General features: G+C 49.2%; 1 protein-coding gene and 1 long non-coding RNA gene across 5 annotated transcripts; both read left to right on the forward strand.

Moving 5' to 3' along the window:
- LOC123394997 (prohibitin-2, mitochondrial-like) lies at positions 1-25,810 on the forward strand. Its single transcript, XM_045089906.1, has 4 exons — positions 1-241; positions 316-550; positions 662-874; positions 25,521-25,810. The coding sequence occupies exons 2-4, from the start codon at positions 344-346 to the stop codon at positions 25,524-25,526; spliced, it is 426 nt and encodes a 141-aa protein (XP_044945841.1). The 5' UTR covers positions 1-241; positions 316-343; the 3' UTR covers positions 25,527-25,810.
- LOC123394998 lies at positions 10,600-21,211 on the forward strand. Of its 4 annotated transcripts, none has more exons than XR_006609631.1 (5): positions 10,600-11,096; positions 17,085-18,075; positions 18,898-19,040; positions 19,251-19,485; positions 20,809-21,211. It is a non-coding gene; the product is annotated as an uncharacterized LOC123394998 (long non-coding RNA). The 4 variants fall into 4 exon arrangements; XR_006609629.1 differs by having other exon boundaries at positions 10,603-11,046; positions 20,832-21,211; XR_006609630.1 differs by lacking the exon at positions 20,809-21,211 and adding an exon at positions 20,194-20,510 and having other exon boundaries at positions 10,603-11,046.

Genomic DNA, 25,810 nt, shown 5'->3' on the forward strand with positions numbered 1-25,810 from the left:
CCCGACCCCTAAGCTCCGTCTCCGCCTCCGCCGTGCCCCCACCCCACCCGCATCCCGGCGACCGAGCGCGGCGAAGGGAGCCCACCGGCGGTCAAGCTCGGGCCGCTGGGCGGCGCGGCGGTCTACCTCTGCAACAAGGCCCTCCACAGCGTAGAGGGTTAATCGTCTTGGACCGCGTCGAGGGGATAACCACCCCGGCCGCGCCAAAACAGATCCATGGATCTCCGACGCGCGCCAACGGGTTTGCTTGCTCCCTGCCGTTTTTCGTGCGATTTGACTTCTGGTCGCCTTTGCCTTTGCCTTTGGGTGCTGCAGGTCTGCCTCATGGTCATCGAGACTGCAGATGCCGATCATCTACGCCACGTCAGCGCACGACCCAATTTCGTGGAGAGCGCCTCCGGGAGCAGGGGGTCTCCAGATGGTAACTTCCTCCTGGTGCAGGACCCTGGGGGAGAACTATAATGAGAGAGTGTTGCCTTCAATCATTCATGAAACACTCAAAGCTGTGCTTGCCCAATACAATGCCAGTCAGCTAATCACACTCAGAGAGGTGTACAGCTTCACCATATTTGCTGTGTATATATGTTTTCCATGCTATATAGTAGATAATAGCTGGTCTTACTTGGAATATGTTACTGACATGTCCTTTATGTAATGGTAGGCTGTGAGCAGGGAGATCAGGAAGATTCTGACCGAGAGGGCAAAGAACTTCAATATCGCTCTGGATGATGTGTCCATTACCAGTCTCAGCTTTGGTAAAGAGTTCACTCATGCCATTGAAGCCAAACAGGTTGCTGCTCAGGAAGCTGAGCGTGCCAAGTTCATCGTCGAGAAGGCTGAGCAAGACAGTAGAAGTGCAATTATCAGGGGACAGGTAAGCAAGACAGGAACTATATATTTTTCTTTCACATGACTTCACATACTTATCATGTTGATGGTTTCAATCATAGTTACTAGAGGCATATTGTTAGTCTTCTTTTATTTCTTCATAGGTTCATTATATATTTCATTACACTTGTGGAATTTTGGAAATTTTGGAGCATTTGAGCCTAACACTGGTAGTCGTGTACATTTAATTTGTGGAGTTTATGGTACATGGTTTCCATGCGGCTTTAACCTATTTGTGGTGTCCATAGTTTCAGACTTTCAGTGGTAGTTAGTAGAGGCATATAGCTAGTGTTGTTTATGTCGTCATATCTTCATATATGTCACTGCATTTTCTGAGTTTGAGGCATATAGCTAATATTTTTTTACATTTCATTTGATTGATGATTGCTGTGTCCATATTTTAGTTTTAGGCTTTCGGTGGTACGATCGTATGACTGAACATAGTTTCAGACTTCCAGTGGTATGCTGGTATGACTGACCATAGTTTCTGACTTCCAGTGGTACGTTCACACGACTGAATATAGTTTCAGATATTCAGCGGTATGTTGGTATGTTCGTACTACTCACTACCAGAATAAAGCCAGTTGCCGACGGCCTAATCTATGCCGACGGCCCCCGTAGGCATACGTGACCCTATGCCGACGGCCTGCGCCGACCGTCAGCGTACAAAACACCGTCGGTGTACCTCCACCTATGCCGACGGCTACCGTCGGCGTATAAAGGCCGTCGGCATAGATCTCTTTATGCCGACGGTAGTCGTAGGCATAGCAGACCCGTCGGTGTATCCGCGGGCCCGAGTACTCGACGGCCAACGACCGTTTCACGCCGTGAAAGATATGCCGACGGCCCTAACGGACACCGTCGACATAGCTCTGATGCACCACGTCATCGATCCGCGGTTCATACCACGTCATCAATCCGAGGAAGCAACAGGCCTCGGGCATACCAATTTTGACTACGCCGACTGTTTAAACGTCGGCATACCTATATATATTTTTATTTCGATATGCCGACAGTTTAACTGTCGGCATATCTATACATATTTTTTTATTTTGGTATGCCGACGGTGTAACCGTCGGCGTAGGTCCTTTTTTCAAAATCTTTTCCCTATGTTTCTTTATTTTGATTAACCATCGCGTACGTTCAGTTTTTTAAAAAACTTGTCCCTATGTCCAGGTTATATATAGTCCATGCTATGAAAACCCGATCAAACCCCGTCCGGCGGAAGTGAAAGGGTTAGATCTGGCAGTCGACTATATAAGGATTAGACGGGACGGGGTACATGGGGAGGGGGGGGGGGTAGCAATGCCGCCAGGTTTTGCGATGGGCCCTCCTACGCTCGTGGAAGTGTGGTCGCAGACACAAGCACCCGAAACTCGGCTCCGGGGTGTGCCCCCCTCACGGGCGTCGCTCCCGCCGTGTCACGGAGGGAGGAAACGACCACGTCGGGCGAACATGGAGGGAATCTTGGGGTGGGTTGGGCGGGGACCGTGTTCGGGGGTGTAGCTATGGGCTGGGCTATGGCAAACCACCGGTCAAACCCCGTCCGGTGAAAGTGAAAGGGCTAGATCTGATGGTCGACTATGACAGGGTTAGACGGGACGGGGTACATGGGGGGGGTAGCAATGCCGCCAGGTGTTGCGGTAGGCCCTCCTACACTTGTTGAAGCATGGTCACAGGTGCAAGCACCCGACACTCGGCTCTGGGGTGTGCCCCCCCTCACGGGCATCGCTGCCGCCATGCCACGGAGGGGGTAAACTGCCACGTCGGGCCGACACGGAGGGAATATTGGGGTGGGTTGGGCGGGGACCGTGTTTAGGGGTGTAACCATGGGCTGGGCTATGGTAAACCGGTGAAAATTTCCACGGTCAAACCCCGTTCGACGGAAGTCAAAGGGCTAGATCCGGCGGTCGACTATGTCAGGGTTAGACGGGACGGGGTACATGGGGGGTAGCAATGCCACCAGGTGTTGCGGTGGGCCCCTCCTACGCTTGTGGAAGTGTGGCCGCAGGCGCAAGCTCCCGACACTCGGCTCCGGGGTGTGCCCCCCTCACGGGCGTCGCTGCCGCCGTGTCACGGAGGGAGGAAACGACCACGTCGGGCCGACATGGAGGGAATCTTGTGGTGGGTTGGGCGGGGACCGTGTTCGGGGGTGTAGCTACGGGCTGGGCTATGGCAAACCGGTGAAAAGATCCATTGATCAAACCCCGTCCGGCGAAAGTCAAAGGGCTAGATCCGACGGTCGACTATGTCAGGGTTAGACGGGACGGGTACATGGGGGGGCGGGGGGTAGCAATGCCGCCAGGTGTAGAGGTGGGCCCTCCTACGCTTATTGATGCGTGGTCGCAAGGGCAAGCACCCGACACTCGACTCCGGGGTGTGCCGCCTCCCGGGCATCGCTGCCGCCGTGTCACGGAGGGAGGGAACGACCACGTCGGGCCGACATGGAGGGAATCTTGGGGTGGGTTGGGCGGGGACCGTGTTCGAGGGTGTAGCTATGGGCTAGGCATGGCAAACCGGTGAAAATTTCCACCGGTCAAACCCCGTTCGGCGGAAGTCAAAGGGCTAGATCCGGTGGTTGACTGTGTCAGGGTCAGATAGGACGTGGTACATGAGGGGTAGCAATGCCGCCGGGTGTTGCGGTGGGCGCCCTCCTATACTTGTGGAAGCGTGGTCGCACGCGCAAGCACCCGACACTCGGCCTCGGGGTGTGCCCCCCTCACGGGCGTCGCTCCCGCCGTGTCACGGAGGGAGGAAACGGCCACGTCGGGCCAACATGGAGGGAATCTTCGGGTGGCTTGGGCGGGGACCGTGTTCGGGGGTGTAGCTATGGGCTGGGCTATGGCAAACCGGTGAAAAGATCCACCGGTCAAACCCCGTCCGGTGAAAGTCAAAGGGCTAGATCCGATGGTCAACTATGTCAGGGTTAGACTGGACGGGGTACATGGGGGGGTAGCAATGCCGCCAGGTGTTGTGGTAGGCCCTCCTACGCTTGTTGAAGCATGGTCACAGGTGCAAGCACTCGACACTCGGCTCTAGGGTGTGCCCCCCCCTCACGGGCATCGCTGCCGCCATACCACGGAGGGGGTAAACTGCCACGTCGGGCCGACACGGAGGGAATATTGGGGTGGGTTGGGCGGGGACCGTGTTTGGGGGTGTAGCTATGGGCTGGGCTATGGTAAACCGGTGAAAATTTCCACGGTCAAACCCCGTTCCACGGAAGTCAAAGGGCTAGATCCAGCGGTCGACTATGTCAGGGTTAGACGGGACGGGGTACATGGGGGGTAGCAATGCCACCAGGTGTTGCGGTGGGCCCTGTTGGAATTATGCCCTAGAGGCAATAATAAATATAGTTATTATTATAATTCCTGTATCAATATAATCGTTTATTATCCATGCTATAATTGTATTGAATGAAGACTCATTTACATGTGTGGATACATAGACAAAACACTGTCCCTAGCAAGCCTCTAGTTGGCTAGCCAGTTGATCAAAGATAGTCAGTGTCTTCTGATTATGAACAAAGTGTTGTTGCTTGATAACTGGATCACGTCATTAGGAGAATTACGTGATGGACAAGATCCAAACTAATAGACGTAGCATGTTGATCGTGTCATTTTGTTGCTACTGTTTTCTGCGTGTCAAGTATTTATTCCTATGACCATGAGATCATATAGCTCACTGACACCGGAGGAATGCTTTGTGTGTATCAAACGTCGCAACGTAACTGGGTGACTATAAAGATGCTCTACAGGTATCTCCGAAGGTGTTAGTGGAGTTAGTATGGATCAAGACTGGGATTTGTCACTCCGTATGACGGAGAGGTATCTCGGGGCCCACTCGGTAATACAACATCACACGCAAGCCTTGCAAGCAATGTAACTTAGTGTAAGTTGCGGGATCTTGTATTACGGAACGAGTAAAGAGACTTGCCGGTGAACGAGATTGAAATAGGTATGCGGATACTGACGATCGAATCTCGGGCAAGTAACATACCGAAGGACAGAGGGAATGACATACGGGATTATATGAATCCTTGGCACTGAGGTTCAAACGATAAGATCTTCATAGAATATGTAGGATCTAATATGGGCATCCAGGTCCCGCTATTGGATATTGACCGAGGAGTCTCTCGGGTCATGTCTACATAGTTCTCGAACCCGCAGGGTCTGCACACTTAAGGTTCGACGTTGTTTTATGCGTATTTGAGTTATATGGTTGGTTACCGAATGTTGTTCGGAGTCCCGGATGAGATCACGGACGTCACAAGGGTTTCCGGAATGGTCCGGAAACGAAGATTGATATATAGGATGACCTCATTTGATTACCGGAAGGTTTTCGGAGTTACCGGGAATGACGAATGGGTTCCGGGAGTTCACCGGGGGGGGGGGGGCAACCCACCCCAGGGAAGCCCATAGGCCTTGAGGGTGGCACACCAGCCCTTAGTGGGCTGGTGGGACAGCCCAAAAGGGCCCTATGCTCCTAGGAAAGAAAATCAAAGAGAAAAGAAAAAAAGAGGAGGTGGGAAGGGAAGGAAGGACTCCCACCCACCAAACCAAGTCCAACTCAGTTTGGAGGGGGGGGAGCCTTCCCCCTTGGACTCGGCCGACCCCCTTGGCAAGGTCCCCTCCCTCCCACCTATATATACGGAGGTTTTTGGGCTGATTTGAGACGACTTTTCCACGGCAGCCCGACCACATACCTCCACGGTTTTTCCTCTAGATCGCGTTTCTGCGGAGCTCGGGCGGAGCCCTGCTGAGACAAGGTCATCACCAACCTCCGGAGCGCCGTCACGCTGCCGGAGAACTCTTCTACCTCTCCGTCTCTCTTGCTGGATCAAGAAGGCCGAGATCGTCGTCGAGCTGTACGTGTGCTGAATGCGGAGGTGCCGTCCGTTCGGTACTAGATCATGGGACTGATCGCGGATTGTTCGCGGGGCGGATCGAGGGACATGAGGATGTTCCACTACATCAACCGCGTTCACTAACGCTTCTGCTGTACGGTCTACAAGGGTACGTAGATCACTCATCCCCTCTCGTAGATGGACATCACCATGGTAGGTCTTCGTGCGCATAGGAAAATTTTTGTTTCCCATGCGACGTTCCCCAACAGGTCCCTCCTCCTTGATCTATTCAACGGGCAATGTGGCAGGGCTGGGGGTTCGAAACCTTATAACTTGCCAGAACAAGAGTGGGAGGACATCATGTTCTATGTCTTGCACAACATCACGGAAGTCGAGGAAGAGTGGATGAGGTAATACCGCTACACCATTCCTTTATGAAATTCTTCGAGGATGAGTCCCGTTCTAACACCGATTATCTTCTTTCAGTCAATTCCTACATGAGGAGTGGACGGGAATGATTCCTCCTACTAAAGCGGAGGCACTTACTCTTTTACGGAACGGTGCCTGAAAATTTTTGTTGCTTGGTTCATCGATAAAGTAATTTGTTCACATTCCCCTAGTTCAACTTAATTCCTAGTTCAACATTTATGACTTGATGGAACTAATGCACCCATCAATTTCAATTACACTTGTAGGGCAAAGATCCGAACACCTCTATGGATGATGAATTGAGATGGGTTTCCATGGGTTTTAACGCTCATGTCATGAAATGTGAAAAGTATGATGTGAATGGTTATCGCTTCCATACAGAGGATCACCAGAATAGCCGGCCTGATCCCAAAACTATAAACACAGGAGTGTACACCCCAGGAGAAAATGAAGTTGAGTACTACGGAAGGGTAGGAAAAATATACGAGCTGTCATTCGATCTTGGTGGCGAGGACCTAAATCTAGCTGTGTTCAAATGTCGATGGTTTGACCCATATGAGGGGTTGAGACATACGCCTTCCCTTGGTTTGGTCGAAGTAAAACAATCCACCGTTTATGCAGGAGCCGATCTTTTTATTGCAGCTACCCAAGCCACACAAGTTTATTATCTGCCCTACCCATGCCAGAAAGAGTACCTAAAGGGTTGGGAAGTTGTGTTCAAGGTGGAACCACATGGTAAGCTACCGGACCCGGACGATGACGACTACTTCTACATTAACCCCATGACATACGAGGGAGTGTTCTATCAAGAGCAACTTGATGATGTTGATGTGGTTCGATACAATGATGCTGATGTTGATGTGGATCCAAATGATGACGATGCACGAGATGATGGCGAGACCATTGTGAACAACCAAGACATATTATTGCTAGAGAAATTAAATGAATACGCTGAAGACGAGGAAGAGCCTGCACCTACGTCAGACAATGAAGATGATATGCGTGATAGTGACGATGAGACCGGTCGAGGAAACGGTTACAACAGTGATGATTCGTATGGGTTTTAACACATGTATGTTCCATGTCTTATTTGTATGTTTTATTAATATGTATTTTTTATATGGTTTATTAATATGACTTTTTTATATGTTTTATTAATATGTCTTTTTTATATGGTTTATTAATATGTCTTTTCTATTATTACACTAACTTTTTATTCTCTTTTAATGCAGGTTCGCTAAGTATGGGAAAAGGCAAGGCCGATGGTACTGGTTTGCTAAAAAAACTCGTCGCGAAGGTTAGTCGGAGTGGTCGACCCCGTAATGTCCCCTCCCGACTACTTGACGATGAGTTCTCACAGGGAGGTCGAGGGAGAGGTGCCCGAGGAGGACGTGGTGGGGGAGAGGCCCAGGGGGACGGTCTCGGGGCCAGAAACTGCGCTCTGTGACCGACATAGGTGGGTCGTCTTCGCGACCCTTCGCTAGTGAGGTAACCTCTGAGGAGGAGGAGGAGGAGCAGGAGGTTAGGGGGGAGGGGGAGGAGGAGGAGGAGGAGGAGGAACGGGAGGTTAGGGAGGAGGATGAGGATGGTGGCGAGGAGGAGGATGGTGGCGAGGAAGGGGGTGCTGGTGGGGAGGGGGGTGGCAAGCAGAAGGGTTGGCTGCGTGGTGGTGCACGACTCCCAAATCCTCCTGCTAGCGAGGAGATGAAGTGGCTCATTAAGCCCAAGGGGAAATAGTAAGTGGCCCTTAATAATATTTTTAACACATAACATCATTTTGATTGTACACATGCTAATATTTTCATTCTTTTGCAGTAGCTGGGAATATCCTGAAGGTGGTCGTATTCCAAACGGCATCCTCACTATCCTGTTGAAGAAGTTTTGGCCAGGGATCTTTGCTCCGGACCGAAAGAAGGAGGAGCACAAGATTTTGGCCACGTGCTGGGAGCACTACAAAGCGGCCTACCACCCAACCCATAAGACGGCCGCTAAGGCCATGATATCAAGGTTTTGGGTAAGTTCTCTTGTGAAGCACAATTCTTGAGTTACTTTCATAGTTTATCATCACATCGTTTAACTCATGGCTTGTTCCATTCTGGTTTCATGAATAACTATAGAAATTCTATAGAGTTCTCGAGGAGCACAAGGCCGAGGCTGATGAGGTCTTGCTGCGGGCTGCGAGGAAGCAGGCCCGTCAGTGGCGTCATGAGGTTCGCTTTCTGGCCGTCTCGCAATATTATCACGTGGCATGTCGCGAGAAGGTGACCAAGGATGACGTGAAGAAGCGTGACCTTACCTTGACTAAGGAGCAATACATGTCGATAAGTATAACAGACTTTTCATTACGACGTTTGTGGTAAATTTCATTGTTTCGTGGTCACATGCCATTATGCTTCTTATCTAGGTGCGTCCTAATTGGTGCTATGGAAGTGATGGATGGGAGGGATTGGTGGATCTGTGGGTCGGCGAGGACGCAAAGTTTGCTCCCATGAGCATGATAAACAAGGCTAATCGCGGAACCGACGGAACACACCGTCAGGGAAACCAAAACCACTAGCGCCACAAGAAACTTCAGGTATATCTATGTACATGAAACATTCTTAATCTTCTCTTTACCGTATTATTATGTATCACTAACCTCTGTTTGGTGTTGCAGGAGGAGAAATTGAAGCGGTCGCTCTCAGACATCGAGTCGTGGACGCTTGCCCGTGTGCGGCCTAATCACAAGGCCGGCGAGAGTGAGTACTACGGCCATACTGGGGAGAACCTGATGGCATACACGCAGGAGTTTCAGAAGCGGAATCCTCAGACATCAGACCCCATGTCTGAGGATACCGACGAGAGGGCCGCCGTCGGCATAGGGCCGAGGAGTCATGGTCGGCATAAGATTCTGGATTCTGTGATCACCCCTTCTGTCTCCTACAGGCAGATCCGCGCTACCGACCCGAGGACGAGCAATCGCCCGTGCCCCCGCTCCAGCACGTCCTCTGCACTGTCCCTGCTAGCCCAGCAGAACTCTGTAAGTATTTTCCCTCTTATCTTCTTTCATTCAACCTTTATTTTCCGCATTCCTATGTTTTATGAGTACCATCATGTCATATTTTTAGGCCTACATGAACTTCATACGTGGGCAACGGTTCGATTGGAACGAGAGAGTTGCAGCAGTCACTGAGCACAACAGACGCACAACAGAGCTTCTGGTTGCTTCTATGTCAAGAGGGGAGGTTCCTACACTGCCACCAGCACCACCATCTCCTGGACCTCAACCAGTGCCGCATACATTCGAACAATTCTTGGCAGAATACTATGGCACTCCGGTTAGTACATCACCAAACTATTCAACCACAACTTAGCATTTATTCAATACAATAATATATTGCTTTCCCATCTCTTTTCAAAAATGCAGGGAACTGATGGATCATTCGCCGGTGGTGGTCCTACTGATGGATCATTCGCCAGTGGTGGTCCTACTGATGGTTCCGCTCACGAGCCACAAAGCCCAATCACTCTTATCTCGCAAGGAGGTGGCTGTGGTGGTAGCGTTAGCGGTGGTCTATGTTGAACTATGCTAGTGGTGGTGTCCGCCTTTATATTTTGTTGAACTTGTTATTATGTAGTTGTCCTGAACTTGTCATTATGTTGTTGCGTTGAACTTGGCGGTAGCGGTGCCCTATGTTGAACTATGTTGTGTTGAACTATATTATGTGTTCTATATGTTGAACTAAATGTTATGCTGAACTATATCCTGTGTTTTATATGTTGTATATCCTGTCTATTTAAATGAAAATGCAAAAAAAATAAAAAATTGTAACTACGCCGACGGTTAGGCCGTCGGCATAGATGGACACGTGGCACCATCTGGTAGCTCCTGGCGCAGCACTACGCCGACGGTTAGGCCGTCGGCATAGATGGACACGTGGCACCATCTGGGAGCTCCTGGCGCAGCACTACGCCGACGACTAGGCCGTCGGCATAGATGGACACGTGGCACCATCTGGCAGCTCCTGGCACGGCACTACGCCGACGGTTAGGCTGTCGGCATAGATGGAGGTATGCCGACGGCCTAACCGTCGGCGTAGCACCGCGTCAGGTGGTGCCACGTGCTGCCATAGTATTGGTGCTGGCCTAACGACGTCGCCGTTAACGGCCGTCAGGTGAAAAAACTATGCCGACGGTGTATCTAAGCCGAGGGTTGTACGGCCACCGTCGGCATAGTCACATACGCCGACGGCCTTTCTATGCCGACGGCCTCCACTGGATACGCCGACGTCTGAGTTGCCGACGGAGGTACGCCGACGGTCCCCGTCGGCGTAGCCCTATGCTGATGGCCTGTGGGCCTACGCCGACGGGGTTAGGCCGTCGGCAACTAGCCTTATTCTGGTAATGACTGACCATAGTTTCATAGTAGCCATTTTCTAAGTTGATAGTGTCACTTCAAGTGGTAATTTGTATAGGCATATTGCTAGTGTTTTTTATATCTAGCTTTGTATATTTCCTTACATTTGCTGAGATTGGTATCACTTCAGCCTAACATGCTTCTTTCTATATCTGAACAGGGAGAGGTCAAGAGTGCAGAGCTCATTGGTAATGCCATTGCCAACAAGCCAGCTTTCGTAGCAGTCACACAGATTGAAGTCGCCAGGGAGATTGCCCACAACATCTCAGCCTCCAACAACAAGGTTTTCCTGGACTTGCGTGACCTGCTGGTTGGGCTCCAGTTGCCCAAGATCTTGGGCAGCAAGAAGAAATAAGACAGTTTCCTGTCACACATGTTATGGTTACCATCCGCCGTCTCCATCGAAGAAGTACTCTTGAGGGGAACAAACACATAGTTTCTTGCATTCCGACTGAAAACAACAAAGACACCTTGCTACAGTGAACTGTTGGTGCGCTTTTCGAACGAACCTGTCAGCTACTATTGCTGTTCATAGCTATGGTAAATTGTACTGTTTCGTTCCCTCTTGACCCAGCGCAGATGCATGCTTTACTGCTTACCAGCGTGCAAAATCCATTTTGGGACCGACCAAGGGGTCTGCTTTTAGTTGGCCATGTTGTTGATTTTTGTTGAAGTGATTAGCTAGTAATTTGGACAAGTGGTTGGAACCTGGTACATGTAAAGGGTTTTGGCATTGCCATTTCTGAGCATATTCTGCAACTGTAGCATGCAAGGGAATTGGACACATCTGAAGTGTTTACCAATTAGGATAGGTGGGTGTGGTCTGGTACATATAAGGTATTTACCATTATCATTTGTGAGTGATCAGTTACCGTGGCGACAGCTGTTATGGCATACCTAGCATCGATACAGCCAATTTTTGTTGACTCTTTTGGAATTTAATGCACCCTATGTCAGTTGATCTGTGAATTCCTACAACATTGTAGCCTATGCAGTGTCTACTGGAAATTGCTCTGTGAATATGCATTTTAGCTCATTTGCTTTTAATGTATTAACAGTAGTTACCATTATATATTGCATGTGAATAAGTATTTTAACTCATTCACTTTGAATCTGTTAGCAGCAGTGAGAAGTACTTTTTTTTTGCTTAATCATTATATGTTGCCATGACCATTTAAGACAATTAGCTGATGCTCAACAAGTTATATCATTCTGACTGAATTTGTGTTATGACCGGTACAACGTACCAACGGAGGAGGCCCAATGAGCAGGGTTAGTTAGGGGCTTAGCCCTAGTTATCTTAGGTATATTAGAGTCCAAGTTATATTAGAAGTTCAAGTTATATTAGAAGTCCAAGTTATCTAGGGTTTAATGGAGGTTGTCCTCCTATATAAACACATGTACCCCTTCGATATTAAGCAGACAATAAACAGTATTCTGTTGTCGTCTTCCTTAGGAGACGGGAGCCCCAAACCCTAGCCGTCTCTCTCTCTCTCACGCCGCGACGGCACCCAACCGCCGGCGCCAGCGTCCCCAACCTCGCAGCCCGCACTTCCACCCCTACAACCTGCGTCCGAGACCTGGTAGAACCCTAGCCTCTACCAATTTGGTATCAGGTAGCTTGGGTTCGATGAATTTGTCGGACCTTCCCACCACCACCGCCACCGCCACCACCGCCTTCCCCGCCACCTCGCAGCAACCGCCACCGCCGCCGGCCACCTCAGGTCCAGCCGCCTCCGGTACCGCGGCCCTGGCGGCCGAAGCCGCCCCCGTCCTCTCCCCGACGGAGTGTCCTCGGCAATCCGCGACCTCACCCTGGCGGTCTCGAACCTCCAGACTTTCCTCCAGGCTCCGTACGCAACCCCGCCACCACTGCCTCCGCCGGCGGCGCCCTTCGGGACACCGCCCCGGCCACCGTCGCGCCCCAGGGCCTGCCGATCACCCAGGTCTGTTGGCCGCCGTCGCCGTCCCCGCTACCGACGTGGATTGACACGCCGACCTACACGACGGCGCCGCTACAGCCGACGGTGTTGCAGCCACTCGCCCCACCTTCGGGGGGTTCGGCGGGTCCGCTGACTCGTACGCCGGACGCTCCGTGGTGCCGTAGCACTCTCCTTCTGCCGCGCTGGGTCGTCCCGAGGGCGCCTACGTGGCCTCGCCACACGTGCAGCAGCCACGCCGCTTCACCAAGCTGGAGTTCGCCACCTACGACGGCACCGTCGACCCCCTGAACTGGCTCAATCAGTGCGACCAGTTTTTTAGGGGGCAGCGGACCATGGCGTCCGACCGCACGTGGATCACCTCCTACCACCTCCGTGGCGCTGCCCAGACGTGGTATTACGCCCACGAGCAGGACGAGGGCGGGATGCCTCCGTGGGAGCGCTTTCGCGACCCGTGTCTCCTCCGGTTCGGCCCCCCCATACGTGGGACCCGCCTGGCCGAGCTCGGTCGCCTTCCCTTCACCACCTCGGTGCAGGACTTCGCCGACCGCTTCCAGACGTTGGCCTGCCATGCGCCTGACGGGCTTGCCAACGCGCCTTCCCGACCACATCCGCATCGACGTCGAGATGCGCGACCCCCAGGACCTGCAGACGGCCATGTATTATGCACGCACGTACGAGCAGCGCATCAACGCCCTGCAGCAGGCGTTCCCGGGCCGCGGCATGCGTCCCCCGACCCGCCCCGCCCCGGCGGCCGCCACCCCGACACGCCCTGCCCTGCCGGCCACTACTGCGACTGCCCCCGCGCCGACACGCACCTTCCGGCGCTTGACGTCGGCCGAGCAGCTCGAGCGACACCACAAGGGCCTGTGCTTCAACTGCGACGAGCCGTATACGCTGGGTCATACGTGCGCCCGCCTGTTCTACTTGGAGACCGTCGACGACGCGGAGGTGGAGGCCCTCATCACGGAGCTCGACGCCACCACACTCTCCGAGGCCGGCGTCACGACCTACGGGCCGGTCGATGCGACCGCCTTCGTCGTCTCCCTTCATGCCATGGCTGGCATCAAGACGGCAAAGACGATGCTGCTTCCGCTGACGATCAACGTGGAGCGTCTCACCGTGCTCGTAGACACGGGTTCGACGCACAACTTCCTGTCCGGGGACGCCATGCGCCGCCTCGCACTCCAACCGGCGGGCTCGGAGAAGTTCAGCGTCACCGTTGCCAACGGGGACCGCCTTGCTTGCTAGGGGGTGGCGCGACAGGTTCCCGTCCTTATCGGCGACGAGCCGTTCTCCATCGACTGCGTCAGCATCGACCTGGGCTGCTACGACTTCATCCTCGGCATCGACTTCCTGTCCACTCTTGGCCCCATCCTTTGGGACCTCGATGTGTTGTCCCTCATCTTCTGGCGCGAGGGCGGTCGTCGCATTCAGTGGACAGGCATCGGCGGCTCCGGCGCCGCGACTCCGCAGCTCCAGTTGATGGCGGCCGCACTAGACGAGCGCATCCCCTCCTGGCGCTTCTGCATCGACTACCGTGCCCTCAACGCCCCGACGTCCAAGGACAAGTTCCCCATCCCCATAGTGGATGAGCTCTTGGACGAGCTACACGGAGCGCGCTTCTTCACCAAGCTCGACCTTCGCTCGGGCTACCATCAGGTGCACATGCACCCTGACGACATCAAGAAGACGGCGTTCCGCACTCACCATGGCCACTTTGAGTTCCTGTTGATGTCGTTCGGCCTCTCCAACGCGCCGGCGACCTTCCAGGCCCTGATGAACGACGCACTCAGCCCATACATGTGCCGCTTTGTGCTTGTTTTCTTTGATGACATTCTTATCTACAGTGCATCTTGGGCGGAGCACGTACAACACGTGGCCATCATCTTCAACGAGCTTCGAGCGCATCGTCTTCACCTCAAGCGCTCGAAGTGCTCGTTCCGCACGACCTCCGTCACGTACCTGGGGCATGTCATCTCGGCGTACGGGGTAGCGATGGACGCGGACAAGGTCGCCGCCGTTGCCGCGTGGCCGACCCCGCGGTCACCGCGGGCGCTCCGCGGTTTCTTGGGCCTCGCCGGCTCCTACCGGAAGTACATCCGGGATTTCGGCCTCATCGCCGCGCCATTGACGCGTCTCTTTCGACGCGACGCCTTCTCCTGGGACGAGGAGGCGACTACGGCATTCGAGGCTCTCCAGCGGGCGCTAACGGCGGGACCCGTCCTCCAGATGCCGGACTTTGGTATGCCGTTCGTGGTGGACTGCGACGCCTTTGGCATCGGCTTCGGCGCCGTCCTCCACCAGGGCGAGGGACCGCTCGCTTTCTTCAGTCGCCCCTTCGCCGCTCGCCATCACAAGCTCGCGGCCTACGAGCGCGAGCTTATTGGGCTGGTTCAGGCGGTGCGCCACTAGCGGCCTTATCTTTGGGGCCGGTCATTCCGTGTGCGCACAGACCACTAAAGCCTCAAGTTCTTGCTGGACCAGCGCCTCTCCACCGTTCCGCAGCACCAGTGGATCAGCAAGCTCTTCGGCTTCGACTTCACCGTCGAGTACCGCCCCGGCCGTCTCAACACGGTCGCCAGCGCCTTGTCCCGCCGTGACACTGAGGATGTCGCGGACGACGTCGCCATGGCTGGCATTATCATGTGCATCCGCTCCGGGCGATCTTTCGCCTTCATCGACGACATTCGCCGGGCAACTTCGACGGCCGCGGACGCGCAGGGCCTGCGCCAGCGCCTTGACGCCGGCGAGCTGGACGCGCCCTGGCGCTTGGATGAGGGGCTGCTCCTACATGGCCGCCGCATCTTCGTGCCCGACCATGGCGACCTGCACCACCAGGTCCTGACCTTGGCGCACTATGCAAGGCACGAGGGCGTGCAGAAGACTCTCCATTGTCTCCGTGCTGATTTTTTACATCCCCGGTGATGGCGTGATGGTCCGCGACTGGGTGCGGTCGTGCGTGACGTGCCAGCGGAACAAGACGGAGACACTACGACCCGCGGGTCTATTGCAGCCGCTGGACGTACCCTCCCAGGTATGGGTGGATATTTCCAGGAACTTCGTCGAGGGTCTTCCCAAGGTGGGCGGCAAGTCCGTCATCCTCACGGTGGTTGACCGCTTCTCCAAGTACGCGCGCTTCATCGCCCTGGGTCTTCCATATACAGCCGCGTCCGTGGCGCGGGCCTTCTTCGACGGCATCGTCCGCCTCCACGGTTTTCCTTCATCCATCGTCAACGATCGTGATCCCATGTTCACGGGACATGTCTGGCGGGATCTCTTTCGTCTGGCGGGCGTGAAGCTCCGCATGAGCACGGCGTTCCACCCTTAGACAGACGGCCAATCCGAGGTGGTCAACAAGGTGATCGCCATGTACCTTCGTTGTGTTATTGGTGATCGTCCACGAGCTTGGGTGGACTGGTTGGCGTGGGCGGAGTACTGCTACAACACTTCCTATCACTCGCCCTTCGCACCACGCCTTTCGTGGTCTACGGGCGCCCACCTCCAGCGATGCTCCCTTACGAGCCTGGGACGGCTCGGTCCGAGACGGCGGGCGACTTACTCCGCACCCGCGATGACATTCTGGCTGAGGCGCGCCAACGTCTTCTCCAAGCACAGCAGCTGGCTCGGAAGTACTACGATGCTCATCATCGCGAGGCGGAGTTCGCGGTGGGCGATTGGGTGTGGCTCGCCTCCTCCACAGGACCACGTAGTCTCTGGACCCGCGCTCCAAGCGCAAATTGGGACCTCGCTACGCCGGTCCCTTTCGTGTGCTGGAGCATGTCGGCACACTCGCATACCGCTTGGAGCTGCCAGCTGGTTCTCGCCTCCACGACGTCTTCCATGTTGGCTTACTGAAGGCCTTCCGCAGGGACCCTCCTACAGCGGCGCCGGCCCTTCCTCCTACTTCAGATGGCCGCCTCCTTCCAGCTTCCGCACAGGTGGCGAAGGTGTTGCAGGCGCAACAGCGTCGCGGCGTCTGGCATGTCTTAGTACAGTGGACCGGCCTGCCAGAGGAGGAAGCGACTTGGGAGAAGCTCGACGATTTCCGCCAGCAGTTTCCAAATGTTCAGCTCGAGGACGAGTTGTTTGAGAAGGCGGGGAGAGATGTTATGACCGGTACAACGTACCAACGGAGGAGGCCCAATGGGCAGGGTTAGTTACGGGCTTAGCCCTAGGTATCTTAGGTATATTAGAGTCCAAGTTATATTAGAAGTCCAAGTTATATTAGAAGTCCAAGTTTTATTAGAGTCCAAGTTATCTAGGGTTTAGTGGAGGCTGTCCTCCTATATAAACACATGTACCCCTTCGATATTAAGCAGACAATAAACATTATTCTGTTGTCGTCTCCCTCAGGAGACGGGAGCTCCAAACCCTAGCCGTCTCTCTCTCTCTCATGCCGCGACGGCACCCAACCGCCGGCGTCCCCAACCTCGCAGCCCACACTTCCACCCCTACAACCTACGGCCGAGACCTGGTAGAACCCTAGCCTCTACCAATTTGTTATTGGTCATGTACTTCTTTTCAAAAATAGCATTTACGTTGCAGCTCCTTGTATATATTTGATAACACTTAATAATTTGGACAGGTGGGAATTGGTCTTTGTGTTCTTACACAACCCATGCTGGAGAGACTACCAACTATGTACAGGACCCTGGGGGAGAACTATAATGAGAGAGTGTTGCCTTCTTCATCATATATTTTCATTACACTTGTTGAGTACTGAACATTTGAACCTACCGCTGGTATTCATGTGCATTCCATTTGTTGAGTTTATCATACATGGTTTCCATACGACTTCACCTATTTGCGATGTCCATAGTTTCAGACTTTCAGTACTGGTTAGTACATGCATATTGCTAGTGCTGTTTATGTCTTCATATCTTCATATATCATATATGTTACTCACTGCATTTACCGACTTTCGGACCACTTGAGCTCGAGTCTAGTAATTTTGCACATTTCATATGGTAGTCGATTTCTGTGTCCATGGTTTAGGTTTAGACTTTCAGTGGAACGTTCATATGACATTACATAATTTCCGCCATCCAGTGGTATGTTCGGATGACTGAACATAGTTTCAGACTTCAAGTTCGTTCATACGACTGAATATAGTTCGTACCAGCGACCATCGTTTCAAACTTAACATTTTCTATCTTCATAGTGTCACTTCCAGTGGTAGTTAGTATAGGCATATTGCTAGTGCTGTTTGTATCTTCATAGCTTTGTATATTTCCTTGCATTTGCTGAGTTTAGTTGCACTTGAGCCTAACACTTGTTAGACATTTGTATATGTCTTCTTCAAACTAGTAACCACCGCCCCACGCACAGATCTGTGGATCTCAGCCGCCCGTAATGCGTGCGATGGGTTTGCTTACTCCTTCCTGTTTTTTCTGTCCCGATTGTGGTGGATCCTTTCACGTTTGATTTCTGGTCAGTTTTGGTGTGCTCCGTGCAGGTCTACCCAGAGGGGACTCAGATCGTCATCCCGTGATTTGTGAGGCCGATCATCTATGACGTCCGTGCACAACCCAACCTCGTGGAGAGCACCTCTGGCCTCCGGGAGCCGGCTCCAGATGGTAACTTTCTCTTGTGTCGATCCCTCTTCACCTAGCACAGATGCGTGATTTACTGTTACCTGTGTGTCAAATCCATGTTTTGGACTGACCAAGGGGTCTGCTTTTAGTTGGCTATGTTGTTGATATTCTGCAAATGTAGCCTGTAAGAGGATCTGGTTCATGTGAAGTGATTAGCTAGCAATTTTTACATGGAAAGGGTTTTGGCATTGTCATTTCTGACCCGCAAAAAAAGGCATTGTCATTTCTGAGCATATTCTTTCACTGTAGCCTGCAAGGGGAACGGACACATGTAAAGTGTTTACCAGTTTGGATAGGTGGGTGGGTTCTGGTACATGTAGGGTGTTTCCCATAATCATTTCCGATTGTGAAGTTACAGTGACAACAGCTGTGATGGCATACCTGGCATCTATGGACTCAATTTTTGTTGATTCATTTGGATATTAAGGCAACCCATGGTAGTTGATCTATGAAATCCTACACCATTGTAGCCTTGGACTGTCTAGTGTCTACTGCTCTGTGAATAAGCATTTGAGCTCATTTGGTTTTTATCTATTTGGAGTGGTCACCATTATATATTGTCTGTGAATAAGCATTTGAACTCATTTTTTCTTGGAAGCTGTTAACAGAAGTGACAAGTAATTTTTTTTCGTTCATCATTATATGTTGCCATGATCATTTAAGATGAATAGGTGTTGCCGAACAAAGTTATATAATGTTGACTATGTGAATTTGTTAGTTGTCATGCACTTCTTTTCATTCCCAAAGTAGCATTTACACTGCAGCACCTAGCATACATTTGATACCACTCGATAATTTGGGCAGGTGCGAACTGGTCTTCGTGTCCTTACATGACCCATGCCAGAGAGACTACCATGTACAGGACCCGGGGGAGAACTACAATGAGAGAGTGTTTCCTTCAATCATTCATAAACATTCAAAGTTGTGGTTGCCCAATACAGAGAGAGGTACAACTTCATCATGTTCAATGTGTGTACATGTTTCACATGCTATATATATACTCCCTCTGTCCCATAATATAAGAACGTTTTTAACACTAGTGTAGTGTCAAAAACGTTCTTATATTATGGGACGGAGGGAGTAGTAGATAGTAGCCGCCGACCTTGTTGGAATATGTTACCAACATATCCTTTTATGTAATGGCGGGCTGTGAGCAGGGAGATCAGGAATATTCTGACAGAGAGGGCCAGAAATTTCATTACCATTCTCAGTTTTGGTAAAGAGTTGGTTCATGCCATTGAAGCCAAACAGTATGCTGTGCAGGAAGCTGAGCATGCCAAGCTCATTGTTGAGAAGGACGAGGAAGACAAGAAAAGTGCAATTATCAGGGCACAGATGAGCAAAACAGATACTAGATAATTTCTCTTTCATACAACTTCACCTACTTTCCCTGTAAGTTCCAGTCATAATTCCTAGATGCATTGTATGCCAGTGTTCTTTGTCTTCATAGCTTCATCATAAATCTTATTATATTTGTGCACTTTTGGAGCATTTGAGCATAACGCTGGTAGTTCTGTACTTTCCATTTTTTGAGTATATGATGCATGATTTCCATATGGCTTCACCTATTTGCTGTGTCATTAGTTTCAGACTTTCAGTGGTAGTTACTAGAGACTTGTTGCTAGTGATGTTTATGTCATCATAGCTCATAGTCACTTGTGGAGTTTCACTGTATTTGCTGAGTTTGGAAGCACTTCAGCCTGACACTAGTAATTTTGCACATTTCATATGTTAGATGATTGCTATGTTCACAGCTTCAGATATCGCTCATTTTTAATACATCTAGAACTTGCATGGTTTCTGTACTTGTTCTTAAGTTGTATGTTATGTACATGGTTTCTTATGTTCATTTTGGTGATTGATAAATCGTGTCGGCAACAATTTTATGCATTTTGCTATCTTCTGCAATATTTCTTCTTGTGATTGCTAATGTTTTAGTGGTAGTCTTGAAGTGGTATGCAATGCTTGTTCTCTTTGTTGTCCATGCTCCGTTCACACTTCATTATGCTTGATATCTTTTGTACGTCTTTTATTCGGTAGCTCTAAAGCATCTCTGAACTCAAACTTTCAGTGTTCCAAAACTACGCCTTGCCCTTGCAGGGTGCAACCATGACATTGTTTCAGTCTAAGTTTTGGTACTGCTGCTGACATACAGAGTGCCATTGTCATCCTTAATGATAGGGGAAAAGCTATTTTGTTACATCCTTTCAACTATTCAGTCATTCTTGATGATACAGTGATTCCACATTGCAGTAACTGACATGTTCTGTGAATTGTGAATTTCGAATGCATCTATTTTGAGCTGTATCACTGGGATAAGTTTTCCTGTGTGGTATATGGTAGTACCAGTTGGCCGCATCATCTCGGCGAACTCACTGAGATATGTTTTCCTGTGTGGTATATGATAGTACCAGTTGGTCGCATCATCTGGCAAACTCAGCGAGATAAGTTTTCCTGTGTGGTATATGGTAGTACCAGTTGGTCGCACCATCTCGGCAAGCTCACTGAGATAAGTTTTACTGTGTGGTATATGGTAGTACCAGTTGGTCATATCATCTCGTCAAACACACTTTATGAAAGACTACATAAAGAAATCAAAATTCGAGAACAGTTGCTAACAATCATCTCTATGAAAGATAGCTTTCTCCATTTTTAAGCTTTCGAAGTTAACCTTTTGGCGCACTTTAGTCTAATTTGGAGGTTATCTGTATTCAGGTCCTTGTTAATGACAACTTCAGGTACGGTCACAATGCAGCTACAGAGAAGTACGAGGATTTGATGGCTGCTAGTATGATTGATCCTACCAACGTACAGGGAAGTACTCCCTCCGTCCCAAATTAAGTGACTCAACTTTGTACTAACTTTAGTGCAAATTTAGTACACAGTTGAGTCATTTATTTTGGGACAGAGGGATTATTATATGCATGTTCCTCTTTTCCGAGGGATGCTTAGCTGTCTTCGCACTACCTTGCAGTCAACAACACCTGATCCTGTAGCTGCAAGAGATCTCCATCCCTCAATCCCTCCCTCCTTAATCTTTCATAGATCTCATAGCAGATTGTTTTGTTATATACATCCAACTTGATCTAGCAGCAAATGGATTGTTTTCTATGGTTAACTAAGTTTGCTGTCAAGATTTATGTTTTGGACACAAAGATTGATATGCGCTCCAATTTTGAACTTCAAAAAATGATGAATTTGTTTCTCTGAAATTTTCATCAATCTTTGGTTTCACTGCTGTCCCTTCAGTTTCTTTTATCTCTATTGTCCTTAGTCTGAAGACTCGGTAGATTTTACATAAACGGCCTACCCGCCGCCGCTTTTGCAGTTTATGAATGTACAATTTATGTGGTCTATGCAATTTATGTAAATGGTCCATGGATTGTGGTTTATGGAAGATTATGGGTGAGCTGTGAGCACGTTTGGAAGAATACTAGACAGTTCTGTTCTTCTGGATGGTACTTGACGCTTATTTTCATGGGTTGATGCGCCGTTGTACAAGTTGTGGCATCAACCCACACACGAGCAACGGATTGGATTGGATTGGGTGCAAAACGAAAAATGGTATGGGGTGGGTTGGGTTCTAATTTATATTTTTGGCTTGGGGTGGTGTGAACTCAAGTATTTATGCATGGTTTGGTCTGGATACGGGGTGGGCCATTCCCAGCTTGAATAAGGTGTATTAATTTTTTTCCGCGGCAGAATATGGTGTATTGACTTTTTTATTGCACTAGAATACTGTTTATTGGTTGAGCTGGGTTAGTGTAATCTCTTTTTAGTTCTATTATCGTTACATCATTAGTTCGTTACAAGCCAGGTGGAAAATGGATCAGAATTTCATTACTCCCTCCGTCTCAGTTTAAGAACTAAATATGAGCAGCGGATGTAGTTTAAACATATATTTTTATGGATGTAGTTTTTAAACATATATTTTCATAAATATAATACATATCTAGAATGACGTGCATGACTTGTAAACTGAGACGGAGGGAGTAGGGCCTGTTCGGCAACCGCCCAGCGCAAAAAATCACGGATCAGAAATCACTAGTCTTGGGCTGCTAGCCGGCTAGCCCATTTAGCTCGTTTTTGGCCTGGTAAAAAGGCTCCTGTCATTTCTTTCCTCATATGAAACGTCTACTTTTACTTTGGGATGGCAACTCTATGTGAATAACCCAAACTTTGTTCGGGTTTTTTCCGCTTCCTCAACTGCGCTCCCAAAGCGGAGCAGGCTACAACGTATTTTGGGGGAGCTGCTCAAACCGAGCTCCACAGCTTCGTGGAGTGGAGCGGAGGGGAGAGATTCCGAACATGACCCTAGAACACACGCTCCGTGTTTTTCATTAGCAGATCCAGGAAGCTAGCTTCGCGGAGCCAGGCTGTTCGGCTCAGCTCCAGGCACCGGCTCAGCTCCGTGCCTGGATTCATTGAAGCTGGAAGGTAGGTTTTTCCGAACATGCCCTTACCTATGATTGTTTGTTTTCAGCATATTTAGACAGATCAGGATTGTATTTGCCCCATGGACACAGTACCTAAGCAATATATGGTGTATTGATTGAGCATGGTTAGTGGTATCTTTGTCGGCTACTTGATTGACTCTTTTATCATAGCTGAGCAAACAAGTACATTGGCATTCACGAAAGAAAGAAAACAAGTAGAAAGGCACTTTATTTATATATGTGATGAAAAAACAATTACATATACATTTAATTTGTATATGCGCTGAAGAAACAACTACAAAGGTACTTTATTTACATATACACTGAAGAAACAATTACAATGACACTTTATTTGTATATATGTAGAAGAAACAAACAGAAAGGCAGTATATTTGAATATATGCTGGAGAAACAAATATAAACGCACTTTATTTTGCATATAAGCTCACAAAACGAACACAAAGACACTTTATTTGTATATAAGCTGAAGAAACTAGTACAAATGCACTTTATTTGTAAACAAGCTGAAGAAACAAATACAAAGGTACGTTATTTGTCTATACGCGGGAGAAACAAATACAAAGGCACTTTATTTGTATATATGTTGAAGAAACAAATAAAAGGGCACTTTGTTTGTGTATACGTTGAAGAAACAATTTCAAAGGCACTTTATTTTTATTTATGCTTAAGAAACAGTTACAAAGGCACTTTATTTCTATGAAAGGTGAAAAAAAAATATTACAAAGCCACTTTGTTTGCATGTACACTGGAGAAACAAATAGAAAGGCACTTTATTTGTATGTATGCTGAAGAAACAAATAAAAGACATTATTTGTACATATGCTGAAGAAACAAATAGAAAAACACTTTATTTGTACATATGCTAAAGAAACAAAAACAAAGACACTTTATTTGTAAATATGCTGAAGAAACAAATTGGAAGGCACTTTATTTGTATATATAGCTTGAGGAAACAAGTACAAAGGCACTTTATTTATCTTTACGTTGAAGAAACAAGTATAAAGGCCCTTTATTTAATTGTACTAGCAAACAGATCTGTGCATTACAACGGAAGAAAATAATAATCATAATGGAATTCGATGAAGGACTTTAGAAATATTGGTGGTGATAGAATTTAACACCTTACATATGTTATGTAGGGCCAATTCTTGGTGATTCTGGGTTTGAAAAATCAAAAGCTTAAAAGAACTCGATTTGCTTCTTCAAAATCATCTGAGAATCAGTAGAATCGGCAGTGTATCTCAGAATCGAGCAAAAGGGCAGCTTCTGGCGATTCTGATAAGTTCTACGAAACAAAATGTTTTGTTTAGACACAATACCCCTATTTGGCATACAAATTACAAAGAAAATGCCACCGGTGGCCACCCTTGATCCCCAACTCCCAGATCGCCTGCAGGTACCAGGTAGGGTTCTTGGGCCATCATCGCCGGAGAGCCCGCCCGACAGCTCCTCCATCCGTCGGACACCGACCCTCCACCTTGCTCCTCTGCTCCGCCCGCTTGCCTCCTCCGCCGGAGAGCCCGCCCCGGCAGCTCCTCCGCCCGCTCGCCTCCTCCGCTCTGGCCCGCCCACCGAAGAGCCTGCCCGCTCACCACCTCCGCTCTGCCCGCTCGACAGCTCCTCCGCCTGCTCGCCTCCTCCGCTCCGCCCGCTCGCCTCCTCTGCTCCGCCCGCCCGCCAGAGAGCCCACCCCGGCAGCTCCTCCGGCCGCTCGCCTCCTTCGCTCCGCTCCGCCCGCCCGCCGGACGCAGTTCTTCCGCTCTGTGTGACCCTGCAGCAGCCGACAAGAGCTGACTCATCTCGTCAGTTCAGGTACATTAGAGTCATTTCAGCATACAACTCATCTCACATTCACTGATTACAATTTCAAAAAAGAACTCGATGGTTGATTCTACATGATTTTATGAAAAACTGATTCTGTGAGAAGTTTTTCAAAAGCCGATTCTGGAGAATCAAAAGCTAAAAAGAACTCGGCCATAGTCGTGGTTGGTCTCGTAGTAGTCGAGCCGGTCATGCATCATATGCACACTTCATTTTGTTTTGAGAGCCGGAGTAGTAAAACTCAGGTGGTGTTACAATCTGAGTGAACTAGATGTCTTGTGGTCTTCCCATGTGGATGTTTCTATATTTTGCATTGTACTCCCTCCGTTTCTAAATATAAGACATTTTAGAGATTGCACTATAAACTACATATGAATGTATATAGACATATTTTAGAGTGTACATTCATTCATTTTGTTTTGTATATAGCCTCCTAGTGAAATCTCTAAAAGGTCTTGTATTTTGGAACGGAGGGAGCATGTCAGTATGTGTAAGAACTTTGTCTTTGCGTCGTTGTCGTCATTTTCCCATTTAAGACTTGTGTTTAGCTTATTGTGGAACTACCTAAATATATCCTTTTAATTTTAGGTATGTGAGATGTCTATCCTTTTCCCGGCCTCAATTATGAACTAACAAATATATTGCTTCTTCAAATTCTCGGTTTGAATGAAAATAGGCTACAGTGGCTAAGTTATCTTATTTTATTTTATTTTTCAAGGAAACTTTATCTTGTTATAGGTTCAATTTCGACTTTTTCATATGAAAATATAATCATTTTACTTTACTATTATCCTTTTTACATGTAGTCGCACATGTTCAATATACATCGTTAGGTTGCTTTCAAAGGTGAAAAATACAGGTCTCAGACCGCTCGTGTACTTCCAGTGCATAGATGTTAAGATAAAGTGCTAAACATATTAAATGAATTAACAACTAAAACCATCAATATATAGGTGTTTAACTTGTTGTTGCTAAGCCCTCTTTATTTAATGATTTAGCAACTAAAGCTTTTCATGCATTAGTGGGTTTCTTTCATTGAAATGTTTTGCCTAAGTTCACGCGTTTAGCATTGTTACTTTCTACGGTTACTATATACATCTATTTCCCCTTAATTACCTTGTCACATCAGATTTTTTGTCTACATGACAACCTTAACACTTGTACAAGATGGAGGTGGAGCATTGAAAGAGGCCTTAGAGGCTCATGATCTGGACCGAGGCAGAGCTAAGCTTCAGTCAAGGTGCTTCTGTGGACTCATCGCAGCTTCCGAGCTAGCTCAGCAGCCCGGTTCACCAAAGTCCGGCATGGCACGGCTCGCCAGCCCTACCAAAGGATATGACTCTCAGCAAACGAAATTTGCATCCAGCTGATGCTGCATTCGACGATAAAGGATTTCCCTCCTTTATATTATAAAGCAAACACCCTAGCTTGTTGGACCA

The sequence above is a fragment of the Hordeum vulgare genome, chromosome 5H (genome assembly GCF_904849725.1).
Source record: "Hordeum vulgare subsp. vulgare chromosome 5H, MorexV3_pseudomolecules_assembly, whole genome shotgun sequence".
Lineage (NCBI taxonomy): Eukaryota > Viridiplantae > Streptophyta > Magnoliopsida > Poales > Poaceae > Hordeum > Hordeum vulgare.

Bases quoted from the DNA above. Each gene is read 5' to 3' on its own strand.
- LOC123394997 (XM_045089906.1), top strand. From the start codon at position 344: ATGCCGATCATCTACGCCACGTCAGCGCACGACCCAATTTCGTGGAGA. The intron at 551-661 runs GTGTACAGCTTC...ATGTAATGGTAG, and splicing joins AGCTAATCACACTCAGAGAG to GCTGTGAGCAGGGAGATCAG.